A 15,879-nucleotide genomic window follows, 5' to 3' on the forward strand; every position below is an offset into this window, starting at 1 on the left:
TCATGTACATCAAATCATAACGGCCTGTTCTTTGAAATTCCATAATCTCATTACATATCTTCTCAAGATATTCCTTTTTGGCCCTGTCCGTGGCTCTTTTCAATTCATTCCTCAGTCTCCTGTATTTCCTCCTGCCTTCTTCATTGTTGACATTCTTCCATTTCCTTCGCTCCTCCATTTTACTCATCATCTCCTGTGTAACCCATGGTTTTCTTGCTATCTTTTCAACTTTACCAACCAAATCACTGATAGTATCTAACATGCATTCTTTTATATTGTTCCACTGTGCTTCAGCATTTCCGCTTTCACCTTCACTTGCACCGAGTTTCTCTTCTAGGGTCTCTTGCATGCTTTGTCTTTGAGCATATAACTTCTCCAAATCCCATCTGGGTCTGCGCTTTCGAAATCCTATAATTTTCTTCAATTGGACATGTGTCACAATATAATTATGTTTATCTTCTCCTCCTTTCACTTTTCTGCTGGAGCAAGCTGCATAATCTTTTGTTACCTTCCCTCCCATCATTTGTCTGAATTAGGTGCAGTTTACCATTGAGACAATTTTCTATATATGTTCAACTTGGTTTTCCTCTCTTTTGCCCCCCCCCTTCTTTTTTGATATTTCCTAACAATATTTCAGTCATGTTCTTACAGATCTCCAGATGAGACAAAGTTTTGCTATTAGCTGGTTCATGTTATACAATTTTTTTTTTTGCTTACATATCTGTTAATTTCAGCAGCTATTTCTTCAAAGTTGCACCAAAAAAAAAAAGGATAAAAATTTGTGTCTGTAAACAGACATTTGTCCATTTTGATGTGGTTTATAACCAGATGAGGCACAAAATGGTATATAGATATTGTGGTCATTTTTGTCCCAGAGAGCCCAATCTTTAATATTGTCGTCCTTGTAACCATTAACTGCCTGCGCTGCCTATAATTGCACTTGCCTGACCATAATCAGAATTCCTACAATTGTCACGCAAATCAATCCTATGTGTTTCGGCATCAGGGTCAATGTGATCAAATATATCGATGTCTGAATCCTGGCTAAATTGACTGAAAGAATCATGAGTCATCATGCAATTGTTCATCTCTTTGCTTCCACTGCACACCTAGTGGAAAATAACATTGGGATATAATTACAGAGAAAAATATATGCAGACCCTTCAAGAAAACAGTCACAAAATTCACAAAAGTATTGCAACAAACAGTTTGTTAACACCACTGCAAAGAAGAAGGTTGTAATGACACATTGAGGCTGCCTGCCTCCTTCAGACTGACTCCAGATTGTCTATAACATTCATAAAACTTGTAACTGACTGAGTCCAACAAAGGACCAGCACATGGGATTTAAAGTGGCGGGCTCTGTGCTGAGGATATCCCTGCAGTTTATCAAATGGAATATTTCATCACCCTTGCATTCAAAAGGTGTAAGTAAAAGTAAAGGTATCCCTGTAACAGGCCGTGAAGGCCCGTGGGTTTGTGAGATGTTGAGGTTGCCACATTTGCTAGACAGTCCGCTCATAGATGGCGGTAAGGTTGTCAGCCTTACACATCGGCTGCCCTTTACCCCCAAGAACATTCCAAGAATATTCCTGGTACTTGTTTCTGTTAGAGGCTGAGTTGACCCCAGGGTCACAGTGCAGCTGGAAGGATTAGGTAAATTAAAAAACCCCCATTACCTCATCGGGATTCAATCCCGCAACCTTCCAACTTGTAGCATAGTGCCTCAAGCAACTATGCCACCTCATGCCCCCATGCGAAAGGTGTTTCATATGGATATTTCCAAACATGAAAACAAGTGATGAAGTCGTGTTTTGTTCAGCACAGTTAATTCATTTCTGGATAATCTCATATCAGATGGAGATGCACTACATGAAAAGTACATTTTCTGTAAGTATATGTGTGTTTATGATTAAAATCTGATGGAAGGAGATCAGGGAGTGTCTAATCACGGATGGAGGATAATAAAAATGGACCTTAAAGAACTCAAATGTGAGGATCAGAATTGAATTCATGTGGCTCAGAATGGAATCTAGTGGGAGGCATTTTTGTACACAATAATTAATGTTTGACTGGAATGAAAGTTGGGGAATTTATTCACAAGCAGAGCAACTATTGGCTTCTTGAGAAAGACTTTTATCTGTTGTACATAGTCACTTGATTTAATATTTATCTCTCAGACTTTTGTTTGTCACCAGACTATGTCAGTATTGGAATCCCTTGATATTTTGTGAAAAGAAGCACCGTGCTATCAAATGTAATAACAATATCTCCCAGTTCATTAATTGCACATTGCATTATTGCAACACCACATGCACACAGTTTAGTGTTGCATTTTTTCAACACTAATACCAGTACCCTCAAGTTAAAATGTGACTATCAGGCCTTTAGTGCCAGAAGATTCAAAATCCCTTATTCCTAGACAGTAAACTGCTATGCCAAAGTTAAAACTTGGTTGCTAACCCCATGGTATCAGAAGATTTAACACTCCCAATTTTTGGATGATGCAGGTCAATACTTTGTACTAAATGTCTGCCTACAGTAGAGGTTAAGAATGGAACCATAAGTACTGATGTTCTGAGAAACCCATTACTTTGGAAGTTAACCATCACATTACTGTTGCAGGAGAAGGAAAAGTACAGCCAGATGGCTGCAAAATGGCAGAAGGAACTGCAGGAGTTGCAGTCGCAGGCACAGGAGGACAACTTGACACGTGTGCGATTGCAAATGGAGCTTGACTCTAAAGACTCTGAGATAGAGCAACTACAAGGGAAACTAGCTTCCCTTAGCAGCGAAACAGCTTCCCTTAGCAGTGGTGGTGCTGAAAATGATGATGAGCTCATGGGACAAGGTAAGAGGCATAAAATTCAAGGGGTAGAATGTGAAGAGGATATGTGTGCCACAAGCAGATTGAGAATGTTTGTCTTCCTCTGGGAGTCATAAAAGTTATTTAGATTTAATTGTCATATTTATTCCAGTCACTCAATAATATCTGATAATCAGAAGTTAAATTAAATTAACAAGCTAGTTCATGTAGTGGTTGCATTGTAGACTTGTATTTGGAATGTAACCAGTTTGAATGCCAGCTGTATTATCAGCTATTTTGACACGTATTTGTGGTTTTGCTCATTCTCTTCAATTGAATTGCAGGAATGTACCCTTAAATAGGAAATGACTGCACCTTCCAAATTCTTAATCACCATCCATGATCATTTTCCTTTCTGATTTGTTGCTATATAACCTATGTACTTGAAACAACGGTGTTAAATATGAAGGAGGACCCAAAAATAACCGGAAACGACCTGTTGCGCGCGCATGCTTTGTAGTTACGAGTTGTGCTGCTAGGTGGTGTTAGCTGGGGGTCTCCCGCGACTGTTAGTGAGCTGGCGTCAGTCTGAGTTAAGTGGTTTGTCTGTGGTGCTCTGTTGTGTGCGTTCCTGTTTCAACCCTTTGGCGATTAGTGAGATGGCCGACCAGAAGGAACAAAGAGTGTGCGTGAAATTTTGCTTTCTGTTAGGGAAAACTGCACTTCACTCTTCAAGTCGCGGCAAACATTCACGCGGTTTTCTCTTTGGTCATCTCCGAGCAAGCGAGGAACAAATTTTGCAGACACCCGTCTCATGTGCAAACCTTCGGTTAAAATTCGCTGGACCGTGCTCCATGAGATGTTCGTTTCCTCAGAAAGTTGGTCAGTGGTCTTTCGACGATCTTCATCAATTTCACGCACACTCTTTGTTCCTTCTGGTCGGCCATCTCACTAATCGCCAAAGGGTTGAAACAGGAACGCACACAACAGAGCACCACAGACAAACCACTTAACTCAGACTGACGCCAGCTCACTAACAGTCGCGGGAGACCCCCAGCTGACACCACCTAGCAGCACAACTCGTAATTACAAAACATGCGCGCGCGCAACAGGTCGTTTCTGGTTATTTTTGGGTCCCCGCTCGTATCTCAAAAATCTATCAATAAAATTGAATCATTCTTACCTGCTGCCTTACCGCCTTCATGAATTATAGTGTAATGATGTTAGAATGAATATGTTTTATTACAACAACTTCATTACAGTGACAGAAATTATTGGCATGACTAGTTTTTTTGTATTATGTATGGGGGAGTCCCATATGCCTCAGGCAGGACTACCAGCTATCTTAAACAGACAAAGCCTGATTTGTTCCCTTTCATACTGTTTTTTCCTAGAATTTTAGAAATATGAAAAGAATGTGGACATCTAGTTTTTAAAAATGAAGTCCTTTGACCCAAGGTATGGAAGTGCTTTCCATCTTGGCTACCATGCACTGTACCTTGGGCTGCTCACTATGTGATACACAGAATTGGTGCAAAGCTTTTTATTGCACAAATGAAATAATTTTGATCACTTAAAATATTGTGTTATCCTCCCCTTTAAATTCACAAAGAAACAAATTGTAATTTAGAAAATTAAACACATCTTGGTCAGTCTTCTAATACTTTGTCAATTGTAATACAAAGCGGTGTAATAATAAACGAAAGAAGTATGAAATACAGTTTAAGAAATGGGAATGCATTTTAAAGCATGGAGTTATGAAAATAAAATACGAAATATCATTCCACCTCTCATGATCTTAATTAGACATGGGGAAAGGCTACAATATCTTCAGTTTCTTTCTTGCATATGCCATCAGTTTGTGGACAAACAAATGCAGAACTGTTCTTGACCCTCCCTTGTAAATTTTGTTACTTTGCCCTTATTCACAGACACAGTGATATGTATATATTGTTTCTTTGTGGCAAAAGGTACTAAAGACTCCATCTGGCTTCACATTTGTATTTGGGCCATGGCCTAAAGTACAAACCTGCTTTTTGGCCCTACACATAAGAGCACAACATTTCATTGGTCTTCCTGGCTGCTTATTTATCATTGGCACTTTTCTGACCTTTAAATCTTTGAATCCACTTATGCACATTCTGTGATTCATGCTCACATTGCTGTAGTCTGCTACCATACAACTATATATATATATATATACTGGTGAAACACCGCAGCAGTAAAAAATCTGATTATATTATGATGTTCAACTAAATGACAATCTTCTTATGGAGCAGCCATCACTAAAACTAATCTTGTGCACAAGCCACTGATGACAAAGAATTGATGCAGGTCATACAGGTTGCAGATTGTGTGATTAACATTGTTGGCAGCTAGTGTGGCAGAATTCACTCAATATAAATATGGCATTTTTGTCTTATACGAGTATAACATCAGTCACTTTCTTGCTCTGTATTAGACTGTACTACCTTATCCCTTTTGATATCAGATCTTTTTCCAGTGAACAATTTTCATAAGTCATTGTATTTAGAAGAATCAGTTCTGGGGCTACGTTCTGTTTTATCATGGACAGAAAGGAGACTGGGACAAACAGATTTAATTGAGAAGTTGATTTGTGCTGGCATTGCCAACCATTACAATTCTGATCAGTTAGGTAGTTTGCATGTCATTCCACATAGCAAAAGCAGCTGTCCAAAAATTCTGGAAGTCAGACTGGAAAATCAACTTTCAAACAAGACAGATTCTTTCTCTCAGTTCAATCTTGAAAATTTGAGGTACACTTGCATACTAAATATTGTTATTAGTCCTGTTTCTGTAACTTTAGAAATGGCTTGGCCATGTACAAGACTGATCAATTCTGTTAGTACTGATGTAGATCATCTGTCAGTTGAAGGAAAGTAGGCCTGCAAGATACTGACCATATTTATATTTGTTTTGCAGAGTCAAGGCTTGAGGGATGGTTGTCAGTACCTAATAAGCAGAATATTCGACGGCACGGTTGGAAGAAGCAGTATGTGGTTGTGTCATCGAAGAAGATAATCTTTTACAACTCAGAGAATGATAAGCAGAACACAGATCCCGTTCTTATTCTAGACCTCAAGTGAGTCACTATGATGTACCATTTCGCTATGTTTGTGCCTGTATTAGTATGTCTTCACCTAACCTGCTTTTATCTGTTACAGCAAAGTGTTTCATGTGCGATCTGTTACACAAGGGGATGTAATTAGAGCAGATCCCACAGATATTCCAAGAATATTTCAGGTAAGAGCCATTGGGGATATTTAAAAGCATGAAGGTTTAAAAACTGCAAAAACACAGAAGAGGTGGTAAAAAGAAACATAGTGATTATTTTAAATGTAATCTGGTTTAACTCTTAAAATAGCATGCTGAACTGATTTGTTACATGCATGTTATTTATGACTGTAACTGACCTCCCTCATGGGTGAACTTATGCCACGCATTGGTCGCCACTTGCAACTGTCTTATGCCTGACTTGAGGTCACTTTATAACTGCCTTCACCTTCTATCCCTTTCTTTCCCATGCTGTGGTTCACCTGTACCGTGTTCCAGGATGCCTTCACTAGAGTTACACTGCCCTCCTTCCCTGTCTCGTGGGTGTCAAGAAGTTAGGTGGGAAGGAAGGAGAATTGTGGTTGCTGTTGCTAGCAGGCAAGGGTTCTTTTCATATACGATTACCAAGGTGTCTCGCAAGTAGGGAAAAGTTGGGAGTAGCTGGGTTCTGTTCAGTAATGGTAGAGGTGAATTCTCATCTAGGGTCATAAAAGCCTTGGGCAGGGCAGGAAGATCCTCAGGCTACTGTCATATACACCACTACAAGCAACTTTGTACTTTCAGTAATTATTTATTGACTCTTGATAACACTGAACTTAACAGAAACTCAGTTTGTTTACACTTACATGAATTTGAACGTGTACGATTTTTACCACTAGAAGTTGTATTTTATCGAAATGACGTAGTTTTTGTGTCTGTATTGGTCGAAAGTTTTATGAAGAGATTCGAGGTAGAATGATCTCTCTCTGAATCCTGAGGTTCATGAACTGCAGAATCCAAGAAAAATCCACTCCCCCAAACATGTACTGTTTGTCTAATTTGAAAACTAGGTGGTTCCCTAAATTAGTGACTTTCCAATCATGTTGCTTTGCTGTGTGTTTCTGGCAGTTACTGACCTAACGCTAAAGTTGACATCAACTTTATCTATTAAGATCAGGGGATGAGGCTCAGGCAGTCCCTCTTCTAAGTTATAGCCGTTCCAAACTATCAGCTCTCAAATTCTCAAAGACCTTCCAACTGCTGAAACTGCCAGAATTCCAGGAAATACACCAGATTTTACTTCCTGTCCACATAGCGAAACTTGAATTATGTCGTAAGATTTGAATTATGTTACTTCTCAGTGTAAAAAGGTGGCTGTGTGCCGGATCATTATTTGTGGATTACGTGGTCTTAACTTAATACAAATGTAATTAATAAGAAAAAGTCCAGTAGTTCATATTGAGCGGTTACATGACCTTGCACAACTAACTTGCATCTGTGCTATATTCTATGTTCAGTATCATGCAATGTTAAAGTCAAATATTTTCATTCTGTACACAGAGTAAATATATACAGGGAGAAGAATTTGAGTCATTTTTTCTGTGTGTGCTTCCTTCCAGTGAAGACCTTTTAAATTGAAAATTGTGCAACTCTCTGATCTGTGTCTGTTAGTACAGACTTCCGATAAATAAAAGTTGTTGATCATAACCAGAAAGACTCTCATTATGTTATTCTTGTTTGTGGGCATTTAAAGATGTTTAATCTAAAACTAATAATCTAAAGCATGTGACTGCAGTAAATTTCATATACTGCAGTGATTAATCAGTTACAAGCTAAAATGTGTGTGCATCTTCTTACGGTTTTTATTTTGTTCTTTTCCACCTCAGACAAAAATGGCTTCAACATACATAGGTTTCTTTACCCCCCCCCCCAGCCCTTCTTTGTCTAGTGCCTTAAAATGGGCGTAGCTGATCCACATATTTCACAGGTGCCACACACAGCCAGTCACTTGTCATTTGAGATTGTGTGGTTACATCATCATTATGCAAACTTGTTTGTGGTTGATGCACTGCTGTGCTGTCATCATTGCAATTTACCCTCTTTTGTCCCTTTGTTTTATTTAGTTATGTTGTCTTCAGCTATTAAAATAACACATATACAGACTGTTACGTTATCCCTCTTACAGATGGTAAAATATACTAATTTATGCATTCCTGTCGTTTGAAACTGTTTGAGAAAGTGGTCATATCTGGAAGTTTCATAGATGTTTTGCAAGTGTAGTCTTGTGACTTTGAGGAATTATACCTGGCTTTGAAATGATGGTGATATTGACATTCTAGTAGGTGTTGCTTAAAGATGATGATGGTGCTAAAATAGTAGGCATTAGTAGATTTATAGTGAAAACTTCGTAAAATATCACTTTCTTTCCCATTTCTTAACACCATATTATATATTTTCTACATTATACATCATTTGAAGCTGTTTCTGATTTTTTTATTTTTCTTTGGGTTCAGGCTGTAGTATATTCCAAGATCTTTTGTTATTAGAAGCCAAATTGAAACTAGGATCTTCCGAAGTGTGTTTTATGTTTGGTCTGTCATTTATATTATTTCATTTGTTGTTCAGTCATTTTATCAGCATGTCCAGACCAGCTATGGGGCTCACCTAGCCTCTTATCCTATGGTACTAGAAGCTTTTTCTCCAGGATGAAGCGGATCTGTTTATTGCCAAGGTTAAACATGTATGAAACTTTGCCTTCAGTCTCCCCATGTATATTTATGGCTTAATGCATTGGGGCGATGGTAAAAAGAAAAACAAATTCTGATGTTCAGAAAGATTGGGTCCCTTCTCTTTTAAACATTGCGGTGTAATATATTAGCTGTTTATGATGTTTGTGCAGCTTCTGTATGCAGGAGAGGGGGAGGCAAGGAGACCGGATGATGGAGGCCTATCTCAGCTGGAATTATCAGTTCTACGTGATGACAAACCTGGTACCATCAGTCTCAAAGGTCATGAGTTTGTACAGATTTCATACCACATGCCAACAAACTGTGAGGTTTGTACCAAACCTCTGTGGCACATGTTCAGGCCACCACCTGCATTGGAGTGCAGACGTAAGTTTACTTTAATCTGTAGTAGCAGTACTGAATCTTATGCCTTGGAGGAGTACAGGCACTAGTATCATATTGTCTACACTTAAGTAATCCTGAATCTCTTTACTGTGGCATGAGGACACTACATCTCATATTTCTGCGCCATGTATGTGATAAGTATGCAGACTGGAAGGAAAAGTGGAAAAATATATGACTTGTACTTTTTGTTAGTACTGTTACAGTTGTAAAATCTTAAACGCTGAGCCAGTCCAGACAAATAACATGCACAGAGAAACAGAAAATAAGAACAGATTTTCTTTTGAACAGCTACATTGAAAGAAGCTAGTTGTGGAATGGGGGATAATATGAAGTTATGTTGGACAAATATTAGTGAAAATGTGACCTGAGTTAAATTGCCCCAAAGTAGGGTCTGGGCTTGTATCATGAATTTTTTGGGGGTTCATATTGTAGAAACTGCTAAATAATTAATAATCTGATGAAAAAAAAAGGGCAAGAAATACATCTCATAAATGAATTTGTGTTGTGAGCTTTCTTAAACGTGAACTGAACTAATGGAGTGCTGGAGCCAGAAGCTTTGATATGCCACATGATGCTGGGTATTTCAGAGATAAATTTAATTTGTGTCAGGTGCAGCTTGGGTTTGAGTTGAGAGTGGATAAGTATCCATTGTTGTCTGTTCTCTTATCCTCTTCATGTAATATTATTAGAAGTTTTAAAGTCATGTATGAAAATTTGTTGATAACAAAGGACTAATCATAACCAGGATAATATTTTACCAGATTGAACATAATATCCTCCTGTGAGGAGGCAGATTAGAATACCTCCACTGTAGCTCTCCAAGTCGTAGAATGCAGTAAAAAGAGAACCTGATATTGAGGGATATTACTGGGCAATCCTGTCACTTGGGGACATGTGTACAGAGACCTGTTCCTCCAGGTTGGGAGTTTGATACAAGGCTGGTGACCTTGGTGTGTAAAGAAAATTATTGTTTCAAAATCCAAAGAAGTGAAAGCAAGATGATGTAAATCATGACAGAACAGACAAGTCTGGCAGAATCTTCTCAGGAATGCTACAGGTCAGAAAGGGTTGTTTTGCCAGTTGTGATGGTGGTGGAACACAACATCAAGTATACAGACTTCCCCCCCCCCCCATCTCTATCTTTTGAGGTGACTTGGGAGGCATGGGTGTTGATGGGAGAATAATAATAAAATTGATTTTAAAGAAATATGATGTTAAGGTATGGACTGACTGTTTTCATCTGGCTTGGGGTAGGGGCCCATGGTAGGGTGTTTGGAGCACAGTAATGATCATTGGATTTCACACAAGGCAGAGAATTTAATGTTTTACCTTTTTAAGAATCATCATCTGCCAGCTTATTTACTAAATAGTGCTAAGTAACTAATCATCTAAAATGTTTATTATATTGGCAGCCACGCTAAAGAGACATTTTGAGACACTTTGCAAGGTACACATTACCACTGAAATAACAAGTACCAGATTCTGATTCTGATTTGTAGGGTGCAGAATCAAGGTACATCGGGATCACTTGGATCGCAAGGAAGACTCGATTGCACCATGCAAACTACATTATGACCCAAATTCTGCCAAAGAACTTCTCCTTCTCGCAGCAACTTCTGATGACCAGAAGTTATGGACCCAGAGGCTAGGCAAGAAAATACAGAAGTCTGGCTACAAGGCTAACAGTGGAGTGGATGGAGCCAGGGTGTCTCCAAGGTGACTGCATGAATTCCTCATCAAGAATGCATGGGAAGCTTTTGGGCAATCTGCTGTAGTCACATTGTGCATGTTTGTAATGCAACTCTCATGACCACTGAACTGGTTCCTTCATTAAGAGGAGGGAAGGGACCTTCGCTTGTTATTTACTAGCATCATTTGGCCAGTTTTAGTGTGGCTTGAAATGCCTCACATTACTTAGTGTGTGACATTGCTGGTATGGAAACATTTAAATTGGTAACACTCTCAAGGCAGTGGAAGATAAATATTAAAGTTTATTTCTATTTTTGTCTTTACAGTTTATACAATTAACTGTCTGTACCAATCTCAGAATGTATCTTTCTAGCATATTCTTGTTTGTGCCCATGTTATCTCTTAGATTAAAATTCAGTACAAATGGGCACCTGCCTTCATTCATAGACAGACAGTGGGGTAGATTGATTGATTACATGCATTCCCATGTTAAGTGGATTCCTTGTCACTATGGCATAGCATGACCTCGTGTTCCAGATGTAGGTTCGAGACTCCAGATATGGTTGGTAACTGCGAGTGCATTGAATAATCAGTTGCACACAGCCAACAAGTAATGGTCCTTCAGCTGGGGGCTTAGGTAGGAGCCAGACACACCCTACTGTAAAACTAGTGTGTTGTGCAAAGTGTTACACAGAGCCTCGAACTTGCACGGATTGTTCTCTCAAGGTTGACACAATATGTAGATGAAATTATTGGGACCATCATCGTGGATTTTAACATAATTGATCATCTCCTCATCAAGTATTGTGCATTCTTCAGATACTGCAGAAAATATTTAAGTTGAGAGAGAAATATTGTACAGTATCCTAACTGAATTTAGTATACCCATGAAAATAGTTGCCTAATTAAAATGGGTTTAAATGAAACCTACAGTCCATATAGGTAAACATGTGTCTGATGTATTTCCAGTCAGAATTGTTTTACTATATTGTGTTTGATTTTCATTGTTGCTTTAGAAAATGCCATTAGGAAGATTCAACAAAGCTAGGATAGATAGGAGATAAATGGGAAGCATCATCTTCAGGTCAATATTGATATTAATTTATTATGCAGAGACATAGTACAATGAAGAAAAACAGGAAAGTGTCAAATGGTAGGGTGATATTTAATAATTATTGGAAGGTATGTGGAAGGAAACAGCCACAGTGTAATTTGAGGTACTATCCAAGAATTTTCTTGGAGGGGCTGAGGAAAGCTGTGAACAACTTCAGTAAGGCTAGTTAGTTTCCAATCTAGATTCGAACTGATCACCTCCCAGATAGGATTTGGAAATGTTACTCTTTGAGTCAGCTTGTTCACTAGGGTTCATACTGGTCAGGATGTAAATATGTATGTCTGTCCAAACCAACTGGCTATGCAGTAGAAAAATTATGTTTCTGGACATTATCTGTCATCCTGTTAAAAAAGGCAGGACATTGGGTAATATCCAGAAACATAATATTTGTATTAATATACCATAGTCACAGACTTTTAGATCTTATTGACCGTGCAGTGTTATATCACAAAAGATACGAGGGAGAGTCAGCAAATAGGTCACAAATGGAAGTGAAATAGCTCTAATGGACGTAATAGGTTTTCCATATTTATCACTAGGTAGCAGTACAGTCTAGCTTCATGACAGTCTAGGTAGCAGATGCACATATGCCTGTTCAGAGCCTGGATTCAGTAGTCAAAATGGTGACCATGCTTGAATATACTACTGAAGAGCAGCATTCTGTTCTGTATTTTTTTGTGGGCAAAAGGACTCATTGCAAAGGATATTCACAAGGAAATGCATCCTGTATATGGAGGGAAGTGTTTTTCGTCTAAAGCGGTTCTCAACTGGATCAAGAAATTCTCAAGGGCGTTCTAATGACACAGATGGTGCCCAACCAGGTCGCCTTGTTGAAATTGTGACAGAAGCAGCTGAGCAGTGGGTGGAATAGTTGATTTGAGCTCACAGGAGGATAAGAACAGACTGTGGCAACTTCACTAGGGTGTTGCCATGTTTTAGCATACAGCATAATGGATGATCGTTTGAAGTTTCAGAAAGTGTGCACATGGTGAATGCCCAGAGAACTGAAGGACTGAGGAAAAATGAATGAAATATGTCTGTCCTTACAACATCTCTTGCAGTGTATGGATGAAGGAGAAGATGTGCTTAACAGGAGCGTTACTTGGGATGAATCATGGGTGCATCACTACCAACTGATTTAAAGGATGCTTCATTGCAATGGAAACATCTAGTTATGTTCAACCAGAAAGTATTAAGGTTATTCCATCAGGTGAGAAGGTTATGCTTACCGTGTTTTGGGATTCTCAGGGAGTACTGTTATCCCATTTTCAGAAGCATGGTGAATATGTGAATTCTGCATAATACTGTCTCGTGTAGGGGGGTATGCGTGACGAAATGACAGGCTCTAGTTAGGATGATTGTAATTAAGACAGAGTGTGTAACCAATGGATTTATTAGCACTTGGTTACACACTCTGTCTTAATTACACTTAAATACAGTGCTATTGTTGATTTACACACTTTNACATCATACTGTCTCGTCTAGGGGGGTATGCGTGATGAAATGACAGGTTCTAGTTAGGATGATTGGATTTATTAGCACGTGGTTACACACTCTGTCTTAATTACACTTAAATACAGCGCTATTGTTAATTTACACACTTTACATTGTACCACTGCACATGCACTAGGATTCCCAGTATCATTAGTCGTCTCCTGGTAACAGATCTGAACAAGAAACTATAAGAGTCTCACTGGATCACACACTCCCAATATCACTGTACTGCTGCACACACAAAGTCTTCAAATTCACACGCTAAGTCTTCACATGCTGACCTTTCCATGGCTATCTTGCATTGAGATCTCTCTCGCTGTCTCTTAAACACTCAAACACTCTCAAATACTGAAATTTATTCTGTCTCTAACTGTTATATAGCTTCTGCACTGATCACACATAGGAAACAACCTGTATAACTGGAACATGTTTACTGAAAGATTGCATAGCAACAGTTGCAGCACGAACGCCATAGAAAGCCAGTTACATGATAGCTACCACTGTTGCGGTATTACATCATTGCGCCTGTGCAGAAGTCTGTTTACTGAACCATTGCCTAGAAGCGGGTTGCATAACCTCGTCCCACCATTGCCAGTGTGTATTGTGTATCTTTACTGGTCTGTTACACAGCAGAACTCTGGCCATCCACGTTACAGTGCTGTGAAGTTCTGTTGAAGCTTTGGGATGCAATTCACAGAGTACATCCAGGCTGAATGCCAAAAGAGGTACTGCTTCATCGTGATAATGTCAGACCCCATACAGCTCAAGCAAACCAAGAGAGATTTAAAGGACCACAATGGGAACTTCTTGAACATCTGCCTTATAGCCCAGACTTGGCCCCAAGTGACTTCCATCTGTTTGGTCCGCTAAAAAGCACCTTGGTGGCAGACTTCCCACGGATGATGAAGAGGTTGAAACAGAGGTGTGGAAATGGCTGAGACAATAAGCAGAAGACTTCTGTGCCCTGGCTTTAGATGCACTGGTAAAGCAATGGGACAATTGTATCAATATTGGTGGAAGATGTATTGAGAAATAAATGTTTTTCTCAGGTTTGAACATCACATGTTTTACACTTAATATCCATTGGTGACTGTTTACTGACTCTCCCTCATAGAATTCTTCATAACCACTGATGTGTGAATCTCTCATCTTTGCTTTTAGTCGTAGGAATGTAATGAGACCATTTGTGGTACTAGGACCTCTAATAGACCTATTGTACACGCCTTTGATTACAAATAATTGTGAAACATAGGTGAAATAACAATTGGCTGGTGAAGACCAAAGTGCTCAGAGAAGAACCTGCTTTACTGCAACTGTGTTTGCCATAAATCCCATATGGATTGTTATGTTGAGGTCTCCACAGTTAGAAGACGATGGCTATCTGCCTAAGCTCTGGTGTTGTGTAGTACAATGTTTACTAACATAGTTTACACACTTTTTATTAAAAGATTTGTGGTTGATTTTTGTGCATAAAGTCTGGTAATGTGTATTCTCAGACTAGAATTTCAAGTGTTATATTGAGGTTTGGGAAAATATGATTTTGTAATATTGAGCTAAAGATGAATTACATAAGAATGAAGCACAATTTATAATCAGTTTTAATTCAGATGTGTAACGGTTTTATTTCTCTGTATTTGACACACTTTCAAATTACTGCTTATCCTTGTTTTAAAAAAGCACAATTCAAAGATACAGACTTCTTGGCTGTACTGAGTACAATAGTAGACCTAGCATGGGGAGTGTTATGCCAGTCACAAATTATTTTTATGACCATTTCATTTCTACCTACTCCAAATTTCCTGATATGCCTCTGGCTTTCCTTGACACAAGGAAGTGACAAAGCAAAACAGTGAATGACAAAAGCATGCTGATGCATCAACAGTGGCAGCAACTCTTAATAGAAAACTTTGCTGGCAGGGTCTCTGTGAGCAGACTGTTGGAGATAGTAGCATTAAGAGAGAGGCAGGGAACACTAGACTGCAGTATGAGAGAATGGAACATATGGAGAACTGATGTGTTACAAGCAGTGCATGGAAACAGCTTATAATTTTACTGAAGGATTGTAGCCATTTTGAAAATATCTTGTTCTGCAAAAAGGCATCTGCTACATTCCAAGCTACATGTTGCCAACAGACATAAGGTTTAAAGGTATACAGAGAACCCATTATTTATTTGAACCAAGAATGTTACTTCAAATGATAATGCTCTAGACTTGTATTTGGGAGATGTTTGGTTTAAAACTTGGCCAGGACACTGGCTGTCTTCAGAGAGGTTTTGTGATTTCTTTATTCCCTTCAGTCTTCCTACCATTTGACACTATACAGGGTTACTGAAAAAGAATTAAAGGATTTCATTATTTGTTATATACAGGGTGGGCCAGACTCAATTAGGCAGTTTTTGATTAGATGTTATTTTTATTGATAAATGTTAACAATTGCAATGGTTAAAAAAATGGAATCGCACACACGTAAGTCATCAATTTTCAAGATGCTGGTCAACCTGGGCACCACCTAAGTCAACACAGGCTTGCAGACGCAAAGCAACATTTTCACACGCCTTTCTACACATATTCACCCGAACTTTATTGAACT

General features: G+C 38.8%; 1 protein-coding gene across 6 annotated transcripts in view; it reads left to right on the forward strand.

Moving 5' to 3' along the window:
- The window catches only part of LOC111872269 (rho-associated protein kinase 2), a 125,141-nt gene that overhangs the window by 97,974 nt on the left and 11,288 nt on the right, over nt 1–15,879 (forward strand). For all 6 annotated transcript variants that reach the window (XM_023865978.2, XM_023865982.2, XM_023865980.2 and 3 more), the window contains 5 exons: nt 2,626–2,851; nt 5,750–5,909; nt 5,992–6,070; nt 8,760–8,973; nt 10,491–10,707. In XM_023865978.2, coding sequence (XP_023721746.1) covers nt 2,626–2,851; nt 5,750–5,909; nt 5,992–6,070; nt 8,760–8,973; nt 10,491–10,707 — 896 coding nt within the window. The remainder of the gene's footprint in view (nt 1–2,625; nt 2,852–5,749; nt 5,910–5,991; nt 6,071–8,759; nt 8,974–10,490; nt 10,708–15,879) is intronic.

Source organism: Cryptotermes secundus, unplaced genomic scaffold (genome assembly GCF_002891405.2).
Source record: "Cryptotermes secundus unplaced genomic scaffold, Csec_1.0 scaffold1682, whole genome shotgun sequence".
NCBI classification, from domain to species: Eukaryota; Metazoa; Arthropoda; class Insecta; order Blattodea; family Kalotermitidae; genus Cryptotermes; species Cryptotermes secundus.